Source organism: Siniperca chuatsi, linkage group LG2 (genome assembly GCF_020085105.1).
Source record: "Siniperca chuatsi isolate FFG_IHB_CAS linkage group LG2, ASM2008510v1, whole genome shotgun sequence".
Taxonomy (NCBI): Eukaryota; Metazoa; Chordata; class Actinopteri; order Centrarchiformes; family Sinipercidae; genus Siniperca; species Siniperca chuatsi.
Genome location: NC_058043.1, coordinates 26,218,121 through 26,238,009, shown reverse-complemented (window position 1 = coordinate 26,238,009; position 19,889 = coordinate 26,218,121). Strand labels below are relative to the sequence as shown.

Genomic DNA, 19,889 nt, shown 5'->3' with positions numbered 1-19,889 from the left:
TATTGAGGAGTGAGTGAGGGCCAAAGCTGGAGGGAGTGCGGTAGGCTACGGGGTGAAGAAAATAAAGAAGAGAAGAGGCAGTGTTAAAATCTGCAATCAGCATCAAAACTTTGAGGAGGAAAAAATTAAAGGGTGTGTGTGTGCAGGGTGGAAATACCAATACAGTTTATTTGGTTAAATCATAGCTGCCTAGAAGGCAGTGAAGTTCATTACCGCTGTTACGTCATTTTATGTTATGCTACCAATTCACAAAATGTACTCATTGGCAAGACATTATTCATAATATTGATGCAAAACATGGTTACATATAGATCAGTCCAGATCTATGCAGTTTGTTTGCTAATGTTATAGGATTTTTAATGGTCCATGACATAATGAAAACACACACACACCAAAAATGCACAAGGCTTTTTACTTTTGGTGTGTGTGTTTTTGGTCTGTTTGTATGTCTGCCTGAGTGAGAGAGCCTCAATTACATTCCATGGAGACCCAAAGAGGGGCCCAGTGGCCCTCTGTTTGTGCCCCTTCCCCCACAAAACATGGCAAACTGACCTCCCCCCTCCGTGAGTGTGAGACACTTTATCCCATCCCCCCTCCCCACTCGGCCTCTCTACTTTGAAAGGACAGGAGATAACAGTTTGAAAGGACAGGAGATAGACCCATAATCATTAATGCATTCAGATTGGTTTACCTGCAAACAGCTAACAGCATGCCTTTCTTTGCTCCAAACCCATTCCCATCCCCCAACTTCTCAACACTATGCAGATGCAATAAAGCACAAAACACATCTCACATATCTACTTTCAGCAATAACACAAGTTACTACCGAGATGACAATAAAGAGACGGTGAGGACCAATTTTTGAGATTTCATTTCCAAGCTGCTTATAAAATCCAATAGATATTTAATCACTGGCAGATTAACAAACTGTGTACATCCCATTATATTGTGTGTTTAAAGTTCAGTAAAACATGTAGATTGTCTTATAAATTGCTTGTGTAATTTGAATTGTTTTTCCTAAGTGCAGGAAAGTAGTATAATTAATAGGAAAATCATTGATATAATTCCTCTGGTTTCTCAGCTGTATTGTCTACTAATCTATAAGACTAATCAAATCAAGTCACTAAAACTCAGTGAAAACACAGTAAATTAGACCTATAGGCGTAACAAATTTTGTTTTAGCTTTTCTTTTCTTTTCAGTGACCAATCTGATTTTGATCCATGGCATATAATCTACAGTTTAATTGTGGAAAATGAAAAACCATTTGACATTTCTCTTTTAAAATACCCTAAATGGCTAGATGAAGATAGTCTGTTTTTAACCTTTGGAGATTATTACCTCAGAAACCACAAGTCAGTAGCTTAGGCCCAAGTCTAATTAATATGTAAGTCTCGGTGGTCCCTTGTGACTGATCACAGAAAGTATAAGTTTAAAACAGTGAATAAAAAAACATATTGCTTTACATAACTTTCTGCAGGTTAAATTTAATCCTTTTTCAATGGCAGTTGAGGTAAATGTCTTTTCATGAAAAACAAATAAAAATAATGATACTGGTAAATCAGAACACAGCACAGCATGTGGCCAGGAATATTTACGTTTAGAGCGTATGCACTGAGAAAAAAAAAAAGAATGAAGTCTTCTTAAACAACCTTTACATGTATTATATTCAAGCCCTTGTATCCAAGGAAGACTTAAAGGCTATCCAACTACTGGCCTGAGCAGTGAAAGTCTAGCTCGGGCGCCATCTTGGGGACCGCAGGGCTTGTTACCAGTCTGCCTCTTGTAAAGCTCACGGGTCATCGTCGAGGCCGACAAAGGTGACAGAATATAATAACATATAGCTAAGTTGTTATATGGGGTGGCACCAGAGTAATAATGTTTTGTCGTTAAAACATCTGGTAAATGGACCGGCGAAGTGTTTTCACGCCGTCGTTAGCCGAATTATCCCTGTTTAACGTTAGTGTGATCTTGGGCAGAAGCTCATGGCTAATAAGTTAACTTTAACTTAAGCTAACTTACTAGTTAATTGGCGAGAGATGCGAAAACGGACTCGTGTGAAAAGCTTCCCAATTCCATAAAATAACCTTAGTAAGTAGGAGACGCAACGTTATTCTCAGTTTATTTTGTCTCAAGTACACATATTTTTTATTAGGCTGACATTGCAATTTAGTTAAGTTAACTAGAAGCCTAGAGAGACTAGCTAAACCAAGTAAAACTAGCTTAACTTTTTATCTTTTAACATTTAGACAGTAATGCCAAGTGGGTTACACAATTTTGGTATCCTTACTTTGCTGACATAACCCACACTGACTCTTTCCAAGACTATTTCCCACCAATTATAAAAATCTTTTTTTATTGTTTACCTTTCTGCCAAAAATATTTTATATGCCTTAAAGTCAATGCACCATCTGTATTTAGCTGTCATGTGTCAATGTGTAAGAATCTTTTCCTGGCCTGCACTGAAACTATAAAGAACTTAGACTGCTGGTGAACCCTGGCAGTGATGTCCTAAAGTAAGGCTGGATAACCAAAGACAGGAACTATCCCTGAAGACCCCCAGGTTCACAGTGTGTCAATTGGTTTGTCTAATTTTAAGGCCCTGTTGTAAAGGGATCTTGTTACGAAATCTAGTTTTAAGACATTTACTATGTCTTGTTGACATTGTGCTTACATATAAGCACAAATAAAGTGTATTATTATTATGATATGACATATTTCTAAATAAGTTTGTGTTTGATCAATTCACCATATACAAGTGGACACACAGCAAATCTGAGGGCAGGTATTCTAGCATAGGATTACTGGTTTGGCAAATATGATTAAGATGCACTTCGTAGCCTGCTGTGGGCACTGTGCGTTATTTGCACTTGAGGTTGGTAAGGCACATACATACCACAGAGAGTGGGAGGTCAGTTCAGTCCTACAACAAATGTTTGCACCTGGGCCCCCTTGCAGGTTAATCTGAACATATTCAGGAGTCCATAGCTATATGAGGATTTGTTTGTTTGAACAATATTTCATACTTAACAGGTAGCTCAAACTGTTATCCCAGTGAGTGAATACATGATGACTACATAGATGTAGGCCTCGCTCCATTATCATCCACCCTACATTATATACTCCTATGCATTCCCTGCTTTATCGTGGCAACAGATCTGTTGGTCTCTTTGGAAAAAGGTTGTCAAATGGGCTCCTTGGTTAACTTCATATTTATTTGGTGGTTCTTGACATGAATACGTTTGAGAATCTCTGAGCTAGTGTGTAGCCCACTGTGCTGTTGTAAAGTTTTCCCACAAGAGGTCGCTGCTGTCTTTCTTCATGTAGAAGGATAGGCCACAGTAACTGAACAGTGCAGCCAGGTGCTTCTTAGCAGCCAAATCTTATGACTTACAAAAAGCAGAGTAAAATTAGCATTATCGCCAGCAACCACCAACTGAAACAAACAATGAATTCCATCATATATCTTATACCTACAGAGAAGCAATGATCAGTGCATAAACCTTCACGATATCAGCCGGGGGATAATCTTCTGGAGACAAGTAGTTACCCAAGTAGTTACCAAGAGGTCAGCAAAAATGATCAAGGTTATGTGATCGTACGATATTGCCTGTTGTGTTCACATGCGTGTTTATTTGGATAAGAATGTCACCAACATTTTAACCAACATCATGCCAGAATGAACAGCAGGGATTTCCCTAAATTATAAGACTTGGGCACAACGCCTGAGTGTATTTTTTCACAGCGCCTAAGCCGAATTTAACAGAAAAAAACTATGCTGAGTCTGAGACAGGCTTTTCTGTCATTTCTGGTCGCGCTGCTTCTGTCCTCTCGTCGTCTGCTCTCAGTGTCTGAGTTTCAGCATGGGCCGTGCTCAGGCAGCTTAAAAGTTCATTGCTCTTTGAAAGGGTGTACTTGCATTATTATGCTATTATATTATCATTATATCAGTGGCATAAAATGGTCTTAAAATGACAATAATATCGTTTATTGCAATTTTTTCAGGCCTACTGATCAGTGGCTAATTTGTTTACAGGTAGTGATTCAAATGTCTTTGATAAGCACTTCTCAGATTTACATTTAAACTGGCTTTGCTATTGCCATGTAATTTGCTTTGCTAGTTTTTCACAAAGTTTATGTTCAATCAGTTATAAACATTTACCTTTAATATTGCATGAATTACAAAGTTATGGTTATAAAGTTTGAACTAGCTTGAATTAGCTAGTTTTTAGCTAGATATAGTGATAATATCGTTATCGTGATTTCTTTTGGCCATGATATTCGTGTAGTGAAAATCTGATATCATGACAGCCCTCATTTATAACGCTGAATATATAAGAAAAATTACTTCTGTCTGTCAAACTGAGACAGGATTTTTGTTTGATTGCTCAATTTTAACAAAATGGTGGAAGTGAAAATAAAATTCTGATTATGCAAGAAAAAAAAGAAAATATTAAAGTTGTGCTGACATTTGCCAACGTGACACTCCGTCCTCAACTTATGAGAAATACATTTTCACAAGCTGTCCTAACATGTTTTTAATAACGTTAACATAAGCTCACATGTCTCTTAAGATATACATTAGGCAAAATATAGAAAACAAGAAGCTCCTAAAATGGCAAAATTGCTATTAATGCTGTGCTTATGCTGTGAACTGTGAGGTACCATACATTTTCTTGTAAGTCATTGAAAATTTTGTAACAAAATATTGTTGAATCATGCTCCATGGTGGAATGATATAACAGACTAAAAGTCATAGTTTCTTTAAAATGTACAATCTTGGCCTATCTAGAACCACATTGTTAACATGCGATCACACCAGTTCAAAGGCCAGTGTCAGGCAAATCACACAACACTGTAATTTGGTCTGCATTTTTAGCATTGTCGTTAAACCTTTATAGGTCAAAGAAACAGAGTACATTTCATTTAGTGCCTGTTTACTCATTGCTTTTATTTATATAGCAGTTTTTATCTTTCCCATGAAGGTTGGTTTAACTTGAGGGTGGGAACTAGTTAGACAAGTTCCTCCTTAAGAATACAGCCACATGCCTGTTCTTTAACTGTCCTTCACAGCTACACCAAAGGCCTACTTTATAGCAAGTTTATGAGACATCAACAGCTGTATGCAGTCTTATTGGTAGCTGGCACAACTAGGTGTGCAGTGGATGATTATTTTGATCTGGGCCTAGCTCTTCTTGCTCTGAGTACTGCTTGCCTGTGCTAAACAAAAGACAAGTAGCCAGGAAATGCACTAGCCAATCAGCAGCTGCCTTACATTTTGTCAGCATGCGCGGCCAGTCTCAGTGCGCCTTATATCGGAGCAGTGAGTCGGACAGCTTGGAGAGCCGTGGCTGTGCTCTGAGCAGGGTGAGGGCTGACAGGGCTGTCCTCCATGTTTTAATAAGCATTCACATATCACACAGAGTTTTTAACCATGCATCCACAGAGGTAAGCCTAATTTTCATTCTTTCACATATATTACTCTGTTGATAAGGCACCAGCCACTGTGTGTGATCCGTGCCTGAGTAATAATACAGGTTTGTCTGACAGACTGGGGGAGGGGTAAGAGTATTTGTCACCCCACAGCATAGGAGTGGAGCTTGAAAGGAGAGCATAGCATGGTACAGTACAACAGACTCCCTCTGTTAACTGGGTGGCTGTCTGGACACATACAGTAGGGGGCCACAGGTCAAGTGTAAGGTCATTGTATATTCATAGTATACTGACTGAGAAAACCTGCTTTCTTTTGTCAAGCTAAAAAGAGGATTGGGTTTTTGTGGCTGCCCCTGGCCTATGCTGTCAAGATGGCAGGCCTTGTGAAGGATCCAAGCAGGATGGGAGAGACAGGGAGCAGTGCAGAGGGGAGTCCCCAGAGGAATTAACAGATGGTAAACTGACAGCACAGCAAGTTTAATTTAGGCCTCAAACTGTCATGAGAGTAAGGCAGGAGGGCACTGTTGTTAATTGTTTTCCAGACTAACATGGCAATGAAGAAAAGACTGTAAATTTTCTAGTTGCCTTATTTTTCTACACTTCTCCCAAAACCCAAGTCACCTCACCATAATGCCCTTTTTTACTTGGTGAATTAAAAACATGCTTTTAACAGGCCTAATCCTGTAAGCTGCTCACCAGTTTTGTAGAATACCAATTATCTACGGACTAAATATGCCGTGGAAGCTTGTTTATCACAGGGTTGGAGGAATTGCCTGAGCCTAATGGTGTGCACTGCCTCCCAGTGTTGTTCTCTGCTGCCGAGTGTCAGCCATTTTAGAGAGCTTCCCCTTTCTGTCCCTCTGCTCCAAGCACACTGAGTATTTGTATGTAAGAGAGAAGGAAAGAAGAAGGGAAGGACTTCCTCTGAAAAGGCTCTGCATAGAAACCTCATCTCATCCAGAGAGGCTTGAAAACCTGTTTGAAGTCGACCAGGTTAGATTGAATTCTGTTTATACATAATGATGTTGGTGTTTCTGTATGCATGAATCAGATAAAAAATGATTACATTTAGTTAATGATTGTATCTATTTCTGCCAGTTTGTCAGTATTGTTATTTTATTCTTGGACATTTGACATATTCCTGGTGGAATATGTGATATGTGTTTTGTCATTATTAGTGGATGATGTCTGACAAAGGCTCTGTTTTAAATATAACCAGGGGAACTATGGCCTGGATATAATGGTGCACATAATATTGCTTGACCAGGGTTCAGGAGCAGTATACATTGACTGAAACAGCAAATCCCCCCTCAGTATTTTGTGAATGGTGCTTGGTAATTCGTCTAATCCCTTCATTCCACTATGGTGTAAGGATTGGTGTAGGCACACTTAAATCTGCATTACACCGACACACACAGCATATTTAGTTTGGTGTCTGTCTTTAAAATATCCACTAGTTGACCTTGGACCTGTGTAGATGATGTAGTTGGCCCTGACATTTTGGCCTGGATTTGTTTCTGTTTTGAAGGACGGTTTATTAGTTGTGCAGTGCAGTGTGTATATCAATGTGTTTTAATTGTGTGCACTGTTTGTATACATGATTTGAAGTTCTATAGTTGATTAAATGAAATGCATATATTTGGAAATAACTTCCACAGAAAGATGGGTAAATGTATAGCTTTGCTCTCAGTTGTTTATCTGTTGCTGTCAGCTTACTGTTGCTCACACTCAAATCTCCAGGCCACATATTGATTATGAGACAGTGTATGTTGAAGAAGCATTGGAGAGGAAGGGAGGGAGGGGGTTATGCCTTCTGTGCTTTCTGGGAGGCCTGTGACATTTTCAGTCCTGTCTTTGTGTCCAGTATTAGGGCCCATGCTGCATATCAACATGCTGGGGCACAAAATAAACTGCATGTGGTCCTTTACAGCAGATTTGACTTTTGCCGTTTGTACGTGCTGTGTGTTCGGTGCGCACAGTGGTCAGGGAGAGTGTGTTCAAAATGGATGCCATACACATACACTGGCTGAGAGTACAGCGAGGGAGGGAATCTGATCCTATCCCTGTCAAGCCTGTAGAGCTACATCTTACATGTCTGATAAAAGGCACACAGCCAGTATATGTCTGTATTGGGTTTAAAGGGAGTGGGGGACTTGGTTTTCAGGAGGTTTTTTAGCAACAGTGAGGAGCAGTCCTCTCTGCATTGCAGCACTGTGGCTGAGGAGAGCGGGGAGAAGAGAGCCTGTGTGGCACACAGAGCTGAGTATCCAATCAGGCACCTCCGTGTGGTGCTCAAGCCAATCGGCAGCCTGCAGCCGAGGTTAAAGATTGACAATTGCAGGAGAGAGCAGCAGGGAGAGAAGGCCTTCTGGGAAACCTGGACCCATCTTTTCCCTCATCCCCAACGCCTTCAATAATTGAAAAAGATTAAAGAATAGGCTGAAGAATCTGTATATGAAAAAGGAAAAAGGTATGCTGTTGATTTCCTACATTAAAGCATGGATGTTATGGCAATGGTGGGTGTGGAAAGGGTTGTATCAGTAGGCTACAATAGGCTGCATCGTGTGCTCTGTGGTCTTTAAAAATGTTTTTGTCAGGATGAGCAGCATTGATTTTTTTTCTTGTGCCTGTCCCTGTCTTTCTCTTTGTCTCTTGTTGCTGTATTTCCTGCCCTGGACAGGACAGGATGTTGCTGGGATAGATTGTCTGAGGCTGTCCAGACAGGTTAGATGAGGAGGCCAGTAAAGCCATTTCACTGCCCTCCTGTCTGTCTTTGCAGATGTGCTGTGCTCCTGGCTGTCATTTCATCCTTCTTTAGTGATGGAGGAGGAGGGGTGGGAGGATTTGTGGACAAGATTGTTGAAATGGAGGCAGTATTTTTGTTTTTAGTGAATTCATGTCTTTTTTTACACAAAACATTCAAATGGTGCTTTCCTCGGCAGTAAGTGACATAAAAATAGGCAAAATTGAAGCCATCTGAACAGTGAGGCCAGTGCATCTGCTGTGGCGTCAGAGAAAATGGCAACAATAATAGGATCGACAACAGGGCGCCTGCAAACCAAGGTGAACTGATACTGAGAAAAACCTGTTGGGCATATTTTGAATAGAAGGTGGTACACAGCAAATTGTGGCTTGCATTTCAAGGAAATGTTTCTCAGCAGATCTGGGGCTGTAATTATGCAATTCATTTCTGATATGCTGTCTGTTATTAGGATACTTGATCAATGAATATTACGTGGTTGTTTTAAATCAGCACGGATGTGTATTTACATGGTTTTCACTTGTTGGATGTCAGAAGGTTCAGACGCTGCAGATTTTACTGTTCTGTGTTTTCATGTTTACTGTTTAGACCTGTGGTCAGTGGAGAAAAGTGCCTGCTATTTATAACTGGAGAATGGCCCTACACATGGCGCTGCCTTAGCACCGGTATTGGTTAACATTTGCTTTAATTCAGTTTTGATATTTTTAATATTTAGAAGATGTCTGACTGAGTCACCAAGTTGTGGTCTCATTCTACTTTAGAGCTTAACATTAACATTAGGTAATTTTGTAGGCTATTTCCAGTGGCCCATTTGTTTTCATGCAGTGTAGTCCTACATTAATTTATTTTGTAATAATTGTTTTGATGTGTTTATTGGAATCATGTAACCTTCAGCAGAGTAGAAAACAGATGTTTTTGTCAACTGCACACAGTGCTGGTGGAATCAGAATTTACAAGTCATTTTTCAGTATTTCATCCCAGACACAATTTAGCAAGCTGTCACCGGTGATAACTTCATTTAATGACTTAATCATTCATATCATTCTAAGCCTTTGAAACTGTTTTTAGCATAGCACTTTGGTAGAAGTAGTAGTTTTTAATATTATTTTTTTTACAGAAGATGTATGATGCTTCTGTTCCCAACTGAGTACCCCAAATCTAACCAGAATTATATTAATGTCAAGAGAGAGCCTGTTGGCAAAATTGACCTTTTTTTGTCTAGAATAACTCCATTGTAGTAAGATGAGGGGAATGCATTAAGAGGTAGGAGAGACTGGTATTTAATAACAAACTTCTGCAGGAATGTATTATAGTCTTAACACCGAACATTTGACCATTTCCATTGCCACTAATGTAGTATACAACTGAAAGTCAGTAATAATCTAGATTGTTTGGATTTTGTTGACACTTCGTTTCTGAACCAATTGGTTGTGTTTGGTGATATAAAATGTTCAGATTTGACATCAGAGGAGGAAAGCTGGTACTATTTGTGACTTTTAAACTGGGTGTGTGAGTGTGTGCGTGAATATGTGAATGAGCACCAAAAACCTTGTAATGCGCTTTGGATAAAAGCGCTATATAAATGTAGCCATTTACCATTTTTACCATTTAGAGAGCTGACAGGAAATGAGAGGCTAACATCTTAAACCCCTTGGCCACCAGGATGTCTCAACTAGAGTGTACTTCTAAAGAACGTGTTGTTCTACTGTAAGGAACAATTTCAACAGTTTTTTAACTTAATGATTATAGCATAAATAACAGATATGCGAAATCTTCAGCTGTAGGCTACGTTTGACTGGTAAACCTCTTTTCTGCATCAGTGTGGCAGAGGGAGAGGGAAAAACTGAGATTACAACAGAAGGAATGGAAATCTCAACACGGTCCAAAGGTAAGTACATACTATACAAGTTTGTTTTTATATAGGCTGGCAAATCTCTATTTCTATGCCTATTTCTGTATTTACGCAGTGATGTGTAAAGTGGTTTTGTTTTGATTTTATATGATATATTAGATATATTATTATATATCTCACAGGAAACATGTAAAACTGTGGTGTATCATCCATCCATCCATCCATTTTCTACCGCTTGGTCCCCGTTAGGGGGTCGCGGGTGACTGGAGCCTATCCCAGTGACTTCGGGCCTTAGGCAGGGCACACCCTGGACAGTGGCCAACTCGTCGCAGGGCGAACACAGACACAGACAAGGACAGACAACCTTTCACTCACACATTCATTCAATACGGACAATTTAGAGTTATCAATTAACCTACACATGCATGTCTTTGGACGGTGGGAGGAAGCCGGAGAACCCGGAGAGAACCCACGGTAACCCAGAGAGATTGTGTGATGTTGGTCCGGTCCGGGAATCGAACCCACGAACCCACGATCTCCTTATTGGGAGGCAGGAGCTGTAGCCGCTCTGCCACCGTGCATGTGGTGTATCATTTCTGGTATTTTTTTCCTGCTGTAAGGAGGCCATCAGTGTGCCCTTCCTGATTTGTGTAATCTTTGACCTTTTGTCTGCAGTTTCAGACACAGGGTCAACAGAGCGGATGACCCAAAAACGAAAGATGCCGAGTCCCTCTCACTCATCCAACGGTCACTCCTCTTCTGAAACCTCCCCCTGCCCAATGAAAAAGAAGAAGAAACCAGGTGCTGTTAGCGGCAGCAAAGACCAGGTAACAATCAACAAAAAATGGGATTTAAACCTGCCATCACTCCCAAAGTGATTGATTGATTGTCTTTTGATATTCAGACTTACACAAGACATCACCTTCTGAGAATGTTTTAATCATCAAGAGGTCAATGTGGATAGTTCTGGTTTTACTTGCCGAAGATCTAGATGTCGAGATGTTTGCAACTGAGACTTCTGCTGCCACCCTCAAACATGGAACTTTGCTCAATGCAAATTCAAATTAGATATTCATATTGATTGTTCAAACTTTGATGAGGGCTTTAATGTTATTTTCAGTGATTACAACTGAATTCGTATTAATTACTATGAAATAGTTAACGATTATTTGTTGTTAGTCGTGGGTTAGTTTAACCCCAAATTAATTGTACCAAATGGACATTAGGTTTCACTTTTTACAAATATTTTTTCAGTTTTCCTGTCTATTTTTGTTGTGAGGTTAATTTTCAAAATTTTGTCTAAATCTGACAAAACATCAATAACACAAATCTGTGTGAAAATCTCAAGAAAACATTTGAAGCTCTGTATTTTAACTTTATTTCTTTTACTTACTATGAAGTACATTAGTGCATAATCTGCTGGTAGTTGCTAGTGAGGCAGAGGTATTTCTTTCCTTTTTGCAGACATTTGTTGGGTCTCTTTAAATTATATTATAAAGAGTACGGTCTAAACCTGCTCTATATGAAAAGTGCAATGAGATAGCGTCTGTTATGAATTGGTGCTATATAAATAAAATTGAATAGAATTGAATTTAAGCTCTGAATCTGAGAATATCATATGATTATTTGTGGTTTATCATAGTTATTTTTTTGTGCATGCGTTGCTGCCTTTGTGCTTAAAGCACTTAACAAATGCACAGTAGGTGAATGATTGCTAGTATCTTAGACTTGGCACATTAGGTTGACCTTTGTAAATGATTAGTAGCCACTGTAACTATCTGAGGCCGTCCACACTGTACTGTATACCCATGTGCACAGAAGTGATGGTTGTGTTCTAAAACACAGACTCAAATAAGAACTGAACAAGTCACATGACTAAATATCCAGCCCTATTGTCTTTCGAGGTAATTTCCATCTCAACAACCAGCAGTTAGTGTGTAACACTTGTGTGAGCATTTTGTTGATGCTGTGCATGTCTGCTTGGCTTCTCTAATCTCTGGCCTGATTATGACCTTTCCCAACTTTGTGTTTCTTTTGCCTGCATTCCAGTCAGAACTAAGACATGGTCCCTTTTACTATGTGAAGCAGCCAGCACTCACCACAGACCCTGTTGATGTTGTACCGCAGGACGGAAGGAATGACTTCTACTGCTGGCTGTGCCACCGCGAGGGCCAGGTGCTCTGCTGTGAGCTCTGCCCCAGGGTGTACCACGCCAAGTGCCTCAAACTACCAGCCGAGCCCGAGGGCGACTGGTTCTGTCCGGAGTGTGAGGTACTCACCCAGGAATACGTATAGTGTATGGGTGTTGTAAACCATATTTCAAAGCCTGTAGTCAAAACCTGTTGTAATATTTGTTTAATTATGGAGGACCTCTGGACGTAAGTGATAAAAACATGAGCCTAATTCTGTGCAATAATGGAATAAGAACAACGTTTTCAACTACTTTCCTCTTGATGTCTTCCAGAAAATAACAGTTGCTGAGTGTATAGAGACTCAGAGCAAAGCCATGATGATGCTAACTATAGACCAGCTGTCTTACCTACTAAAGTTTGCCCTTCAGAAGATGAAACAGCCAGGTGTAAGTATTCTGGTCCCTCTGTCTTTCTAAGAAATTCATGCTACCATTACTGATATTGTGTTGAGGCAGACACTCTAATTACAGATGGGGTACTCTGTTTACTGTCATTTTAATTTCACTTGGATATTGGCATGTGTTCTTTTCTGGCCAGTCTTAATTTTTAGATTGCTTATGCAACCAAAAGACACACATTTTTTCTGGTCATCGTTTTCCCATCAGTCGTGCCAGATGTTAAGATCTGCACCCTGAAGTGTCCACATATCAGTCCAGCATGATGTATTACTGATTTGCATGTGCAAATGATTTCTAATAACAGAACTAACAATCACAGTCATTGTACTATAATGGGTCTGTCATGGCTGGAAACCATGAAGGCAAACCTGCTAGCTGGTGGTGAGGATACAGCTGCCGCTCTCACTCTCTTTCAGGATCATCCCCGCTTGTCATCTCGCTCCCCCCATGCAGCTTCCACGCAGAGAAAGACTTTTAATTGGGTAATCAATTACACCACTAACAAGACCCCGTCATGATTTTTTCCTCCACTGGTTTTCCTCCTTTTGTTTGAAGCGGCTTTTAGAATTTTTTAGTAGTAGCATGGTGGTAACATGTTCATGTGCAGTAGAGGTGTAGGTTGTGCAGTAAGTTTGGCCTGAGAGTTTGTCTACCTTCACTTTCTTTTCTGTCCACTCAACTTTATAGACTGAACCCTTCCAGAAACCTGTCTCTCTTGAACAGCATCCAGATTATGCAGAGTACATTTTTCACCCTATGGATCTTTGCACACTTGAGAAGGTAAACCACAAGCTGTCACATATTCTTCTTTGATAATATGAATGTAGAAAAAGTTTGTCAGTTGTGCACCATCTTTTCTTTTTGCACTGCAGAATATTAAAAAGAAAATGTATGGCTGCACAGAGGCCTTCTTGGCAGATGCAAAATGGATTTTGCACAACTGTATTATATACAATGGAGGTATGTTTCCTTGTGTGGAACCATATTTAAGAATAATCCAGCAGGGCTGGGTGACACAGATTAAATCATTTTCAAGCCATGTCATGAAATAGTCTAATTGATGTTTAATGCAATCAACTGTGTTCCACTGTCAGATGTCAATAACTTATTTTGTTAGTTTTTAATGACAGTTTACTCAGGATAGTTAATTTGGATAACAGAAGTTTGTACAACATAAACATGCTGTCATCATTACAATACAGTTCCACTGAAAGATGACTAACAATAATATTGAATTATCACCATGTCTAGTATGTATATAAATTGTTTGACATGTATTTATGTCCTTGTTTCAGGCAATCACAAACTCACGGCTACTGCTAAAGTGATAGTAAAAATCTGCGAACACGAGGTGGGTATGTGGTATGGGTCAGAAAAGATTTTTATAATCAAGCTGATTTGATTTGTTGATCTAAAACACTATAGACGTGACAGCTGAAACTTCATTTCATGTCTTTTGATTCTTTAATTGCAGATGAACGAGATTGAAGTTTGTCCTGAGTGTTATCTGTCTGCTTGCCAAAAGAGAGACAACTGGTTCTGTGAGCCTTGTGTAAGCTAGTTGAGTAACTTTGAGTTTGAGTTGAGTTTCTGTTGATGATTCCACCAAATTGTTTACCCATTCAAACAGAGATCATTGGAATACAACCACTTACTTCCAGTGTTTTACTGTATGTCTGCAGAGTAACCCGCACCCTCTAGTGTGGGCCAAACTGAAAGGATTTCCATTCTGGCCTGCTAAAGCTCTGCGGGATAAAGATGGACAGGTGGATGCCCGCTTTTTTGGTCAGCATGACAGGTATCAGTCCTTTGTGCTTTACTTACTTGGATTATGAGGCAGATTTCAAGCTTTGTTTATGATGTGAATCTTTATCCTTCAGGGCTTGGGTTCCTTTAAACAATTGCTACCTCATGTCCAAAGAGATTCCTTTCTCTGTGAAGAAGACCAAAAGCATCTTCAACAGTGCCATGCAAGAGATGGAGGTCTACGTGGAGAACATGAGGAAAAAGTTTGGAGTCTTTAATTATGCCCCGTTCAGGACACCCTACACTCCTGACAACAACTTCCAGATGCTGCTAGATCCCTCCAACCCCTCATCCACCCCAATCAAACCTGAGAAACAGGAGAAGATCAAGCTGAGCTTTGATATGACGGCATCACCCAAGATCCCTTTGGCCAGGACCATGCTGTCTGGGGCTGGGGTGGGAGGGAGCACAGCAGGCCGGCGGCTTCCTCTCAGTGACATGCCTCGCTCCCCCATGAGCACCAACTCCTCTGCCCATACTGTTTCAGATGGGGAACAGGAGACAGCGGACAAGTCCCAGACAAAAGCTCCAAACAGCCAGTACAGTACGGGAGAAGAGTCCATGGACTGCACAGGTATTTCACCAGGTGCATTTTAGTGTCGCAAGTATGTTGTGTCTAATGGGAGGAGACTTCATTTAACAGTAAATATGTCTGAACAGCATCACCTGCCCATCCTCGATCTGGTGCTGCAGGCAGTTCTTTGGACAGCCCTAAACCATTCCACTCTCAAGTTCCTGGCAACTCCAAGCAGGAAAAGACCCCGCCGACAGGAAGCATTCTGAACCTCAATCTAGGTGAATCTTTTATGTCAATTACGTAATATGCATGAAGTGTTTAATATTGTCCATTCTCTGTGAGTAAATACAGATCACCATTGGACATGATTCTGCTAGAAATAAAGTCTTTCTCTTGTGCAGATATTGCTGTTTGGAGTTATTTTACGCTGTATTCTTCCAGACCGGAGTAAAGCAGAAATGGACCTAAAGGAGCTTAGTGAAACGGTTCAGCAGAAACAAGGAGCCACACCAGTCCTCACCTCTCCAAAAAGACAGATCAAGAGCCGTTTCCAGCTGAACTTGGACAAAACCATTGAGAGTTGCAAAGCACAGCTGGGTCAGTAGAGTTCGCATAGAAAACAATTGCAATTTCTGAAGTATTTCTGTTGTTGATAGTCAGCAGAATCATTGCCCTAATGGAAAAGTTGCTTACACTTTTTGGAGATATGACTTTGAATAAAATGTAGTGTTGAAGTGTGATGTTGAATAATTTTGATCCAGTTTCTTGCTTACCTGTGCTTGCTCCTCTGTAGCTGAACCCTATAACATATTGAATGGCAGTGTGATATCCCTCCCATTACTTTGTTTTGCAGGCATAGATGAGATCTCTGTTGATGTGTATAAAGGTGTGGAACACAGTGACTCAGAAGACTCTGATAAATCTGACTCCAGTGACAGTGAGTATGCCAGTGATGAGGAGCAAAAGACCAAGCATGGTCAGGACACAGCACCCAATGATGAAGCCCAAACGGAGCCTACCAAAAGTAAAGGCAAAGAGCAACCTTCCCCTAGCCAAGATAAGGAGGGTAAAGCTGAAACGCTCGTGGCTTCTGAGTCTGCAGCAGGCGACTCCACTGCAACAGCATCAGATGCTCCAACTAAAGACAAAATAAGCAAAGATTCAGAAAAAGAGAGCCCAGAGAAGGCCAAAGCACCTCCAGCATCACCTGGTCCCAGAGAGAAGGCTCAGATGAAAGAACTGGCAAAGCAGCCTGTGCCAGTGGAGGACTCTGACTCAGAGAGAGAGCTGGTTATTGACCTCGGAGAGGAACAGGGAGGCAAGGACAGGAAGAGGAGCAGGAAAGACAACACCATTGTTAAAGAGTCATCTGCTGGTAAACCTGAAGGTGAGAGTTGTACTTTTCTCTGCTGATCATACAAGAAATAATCAAACATGCTGAATGTAATGTCCATTTTTAGTGTATGTAACGTGGAAACATCAGCAATTTTGTTGATGGCAGAACTGGTAAATAATACAGGTGCTTTCCCTTGTAGGTAAAGCCCTGACCCCATCGACACTTCCATCTCAAAACAGTACAGCTCCTTCAACACCCTCCAGTGTTTCCACACAGTCCCCTATGGCCATTCCTGTCACCATGGTCTCCTTCACTACTCCCTCTCCCGCAACCATAAGCCTTACAACCGTGCCCAGTGCCACTGCAACACCCCCCTCTTCTTCCTCCTCCTCCTCCTCCTCCTCCTCAGCCTCCACCACACCAGCTTTGAAGAAACAGCGCCCTCTGCTGCCCAGAGAGACGGTGCCAGTGGTGCAGAGAGCAGTGGTGTGGAATCCCACTGCCAAGTTTCAGACCTCCTCTCAGAAGTGGCACATGCAGAAAGTGCAGCGTCAGCAACAGAACCAGCAACCTGTGGCAACCACGCAGATGCAGGCATCGTCTCCCAGGCAAGGCCAGGCTCAAGTGCTGACCCAGACACAGGCTACTGGGAATGGCTCGACAGTGGTATCCTCATCTTCAGCACAGCAGTCTTCACAAAGCACACGCTATCAGACTAGACAGGCTGTTAAAGGTAGATACCATTACAGTATTCATATTCATGACAGTATTCAAGTATGGCTTTTCACAGTGTGTGGGCCAGTATATATCACAATTCCTTCATCTAATAGTGATTAGAAAATGTAGTATATAAATGTTTGATATCCATAGTATCTATATGTTAAACAGATCATCAATTGCAACAAATGTGCTTGCTAAAAATTTCACCATCACTTTGTCCACAATGATGTTTCTGATTAATAGTGTTTTTTTAATTCTAGCTGTTCAACAAAAAGACACTCCATTCAGCACATCCACGTCAGCTGTCACCCTGGTATCCAGTAGTCCAGCTTCTGTTGCCATGATGGCAGCATCAAGTTTAGGCACAGCTGCTACATCTTCACCAGTGGCAACAGACCTGTATATTCCCACTGCCTCAGCGGATGTGGCTGCAGACATTGCCAAGTACACGAATAAAGTTAGTATAATTTTACATTTGCTTTGTAAGGTGCCAAATCCACTGGCACTGACTGATCATTCTCTGGCTAAATAACCTAGATGAGGTGGGGGGGTTCTGGTGTGTAATACACTGAGATAGATTAGATATCAATTCTTCATAGCTTTCAAACTACATATTTTTTACTGCTACATAAAATGGGACTTAAAGATGACAAGACAAAGAAATTGGTGTTGGTAGTTCATATGTCAATCTGATCCATCCATAAAACATTTTCTTCTTGACCGAGACATCACAATATTATGGTCCACTCTTTTTCAGATAATGGATGCAATCAAAGGTACAATGACTGAAATCTACAATGACCTTTCTAAGAGTACTTCAGGGAATACAATAGCAGAGGTAGGTGTTTGCTCTTGGCCCTTTAGAGACTGATTACTATTCAGATCATAACCATGGCTTTGCATGTGACCCTTTACTTACCCTAATGTCCCCGTGGGTTTTTAATTCAGATAAGACGACTGAGAATTGAAATAGAAAAATTACAGTGGCTGCATCAACAAGAGTTGTCAGAAATGAAGCACAATCTTGGTGAGAACTTAATAAATCAGCAAAATATTATGCATGGAGTCTTTTCCCTACTGTGAGTTTTAGTTGTGTTTGATCATGTTTGCGTACTTCAATGTAGAGCTGACAATGGCAGAGATGAGGCAAAGTCTGGAACAGGAGAGAGAGAGGTTGGTGACTGAGGTGAAGAAACAGATGGAGCTGGAGAAGCAGCAAGCAGTAGATGAGACAAAGAAGAAACAGTGGTGTGCTAACTGCAGGAAAGAGGCCATCTTCTACTGCTGCTGGAACACCAGCTACTGTGATTACCCCTGTCAGCAAGCCCACTGGCCAGAACACATGAAGTCCTGCACTCAGTCAGGTAACAGCACGTGCCAGCATGCTGTTGATGACATTCACACAAACAAGGACTATTGTTTTTTACTTATGGCAGCTCTTAACCTTGTCTGGAAGTCTCCAGTCCTTTGCTTGCCTGCATAATCAGCAGTCATTACTACTAAAATTTTCATAGATGTAATGTATTTTTTTTTTCACTTTTGTTCTATTTGTAGCCACAGCTCCACAGCAAGAACCTGAGGCTGAGTCGACAGCAGACCTCCCAAACAAAGGTTTAGGGCAGAGTAGCAGTGGCCCGAACTCTCTCAGAGACACGCCGGTCTCTGCACCATCAGATAAAGACTGTGACATGGAAAAGAGCACGGACAACGTTGCTGTCACTTTGTCCTAACCAAGCTTGCCATACTTGAAAATGTAAATGTATAGATTGTTTTTTTTTTTTCACCACAAGAATATGTCTATGTAAAATGTACTGTTCAAGCAGGGGGGCTTAAGGGAGCAATCTAAATTCTTTTTTATTTATATATTTTTGTTTGACTTTTAGAGCTCACATACTGCCCCGGTGCACAGTGGTCTTTGAAACATTTTAAATGTGGAAACAATACTGACAGCAGATAGTAACCACTAGAGGGGGCAATTAAAAAAAAATGTATACTGCATATTCGTGCACTCCTTTGCAGTCTATAGAGAGCTGTCAGTATAAAGATCTTAAGAGCATGCCTGAGTGTCACAAAACATACACATAGTGTAAATGACAACAGTTAAACAGTTTAAGACTGCAAAAATATAACCCATGTTAATGGACCACCCCAGCTTTAGATTAGAGGACTGTTGACAGAAATGTCTGTAAATTACTTATTTTGTATTCTATGTTAATTTATTTGTTATTCTAATGTTGCCTGCTGTATACTGCAAAGAAAATAACAAATACAAGCATTTTAAACAAGCTGTTTCTATGGTTACACTGTGGTCTAATTAGTTATGAAGCAGTTTGCAATCAATTAGCACAGCTTCAACCATAGCTTAGTCATAGCTTCAACCATAGGTTGAGTAGGTACATAGGTTTTAAACAGTTTCTGAAACTCAAGTTCAGATAATACAATCTTGAAAAATTGTGCCACCTTAAATTTTAACTTGTCTCAGAGGAACTTGTTCGTGTGTTGGATTGGTTTTGGTATATGTACAATATTACATATACAAAACATATTTTGTCAGCTCTACACTGACTATTTTTAACTCTACCAGCTGTGGCACATTTTAATATTGTAGGACTCCGTATGTCAGAAGTCCTTTAGAAGAAGTTTATTATTTTTAACAAATATGCAGTATATTGTCTGTTAAAGGTGACTATTTAAAGTGATCAAAATTCAGGCAAATTCCCATTTAGCTCAAGGTTGTTTCCAATAAAATAAAAAAATCACAAACTTTTCAGTTTGTAAATCTTTATATTTGCTATTTTAGGGTATTTAAAGTGTTCCAATAGCTTAAGATTAAACAAAAATGCTAGAAGACTGTATTTAAAAACTGGTACGCCTAG

General features: G+C 40.4%; 1 protein-coding gene across 12 annotated transcripts; it reads left to right on the top strand.

Moving 5' to 3' along the window:
- Positions 1-1,798: 1,798 nt before the first annotated feature.
- Positions 1,799-19,298, top strand: zmynd8 (zinc finger, MYND-type containing 8). 12 transcript variants are annotated; one of them, XM_044176426.1, is made up of 22 exons: positions 5,332-5,446; positions 9,805-9,899; positions 10,013-10,080; positions 10,720-10,871; positions 12,094-12,315; positions 12,509-12,622; positions 13,051-13,116; positions 13,322-13,414; positions 13,507-13,594; positions 13,930-13,985; positions 14,109-14,186; positions 14,317-14,432; positions 14,515-15,014; positions 15,101-15,235; positions 15,399-15,554; positions 15,811-16,344; positions 16,493-17,026; positions 17,274-17,470; positions 17,771-17,851; positions 17,962-18,040; positions 18,138-18,377; positions 18,568-19,298. In XM_044176426.1, exons 2-22 carry the CDS (start codon positions 9,856-9,858, stop codon positions 18,741-18,743), a joined length of 3,729 nt encoding a protein of 1,242 aa, XP_044032361.1. In that variant the 5' UTR covers positions 5,332-5,446; positions 9,805-9,855; the 3' UTR covers positions 18,744-19,298. The 12 variants fall into 12 exon arrangements, with proteins under 12 accessions (XP_044032434.1, XP_044032388.1, XP_044032456.1 ...); XM_044176436.1 differs by lacking the exon at positions 5,332-5,446 and adding an exon at positions 6,308-6,424; XM_044176442.1 differs by lacking the exon at positions 5,332-5,446 and adding an exon at positions 7,252-7,901.
- Positions 19,299-19,889: the final 591 nt, after the last annotated feature.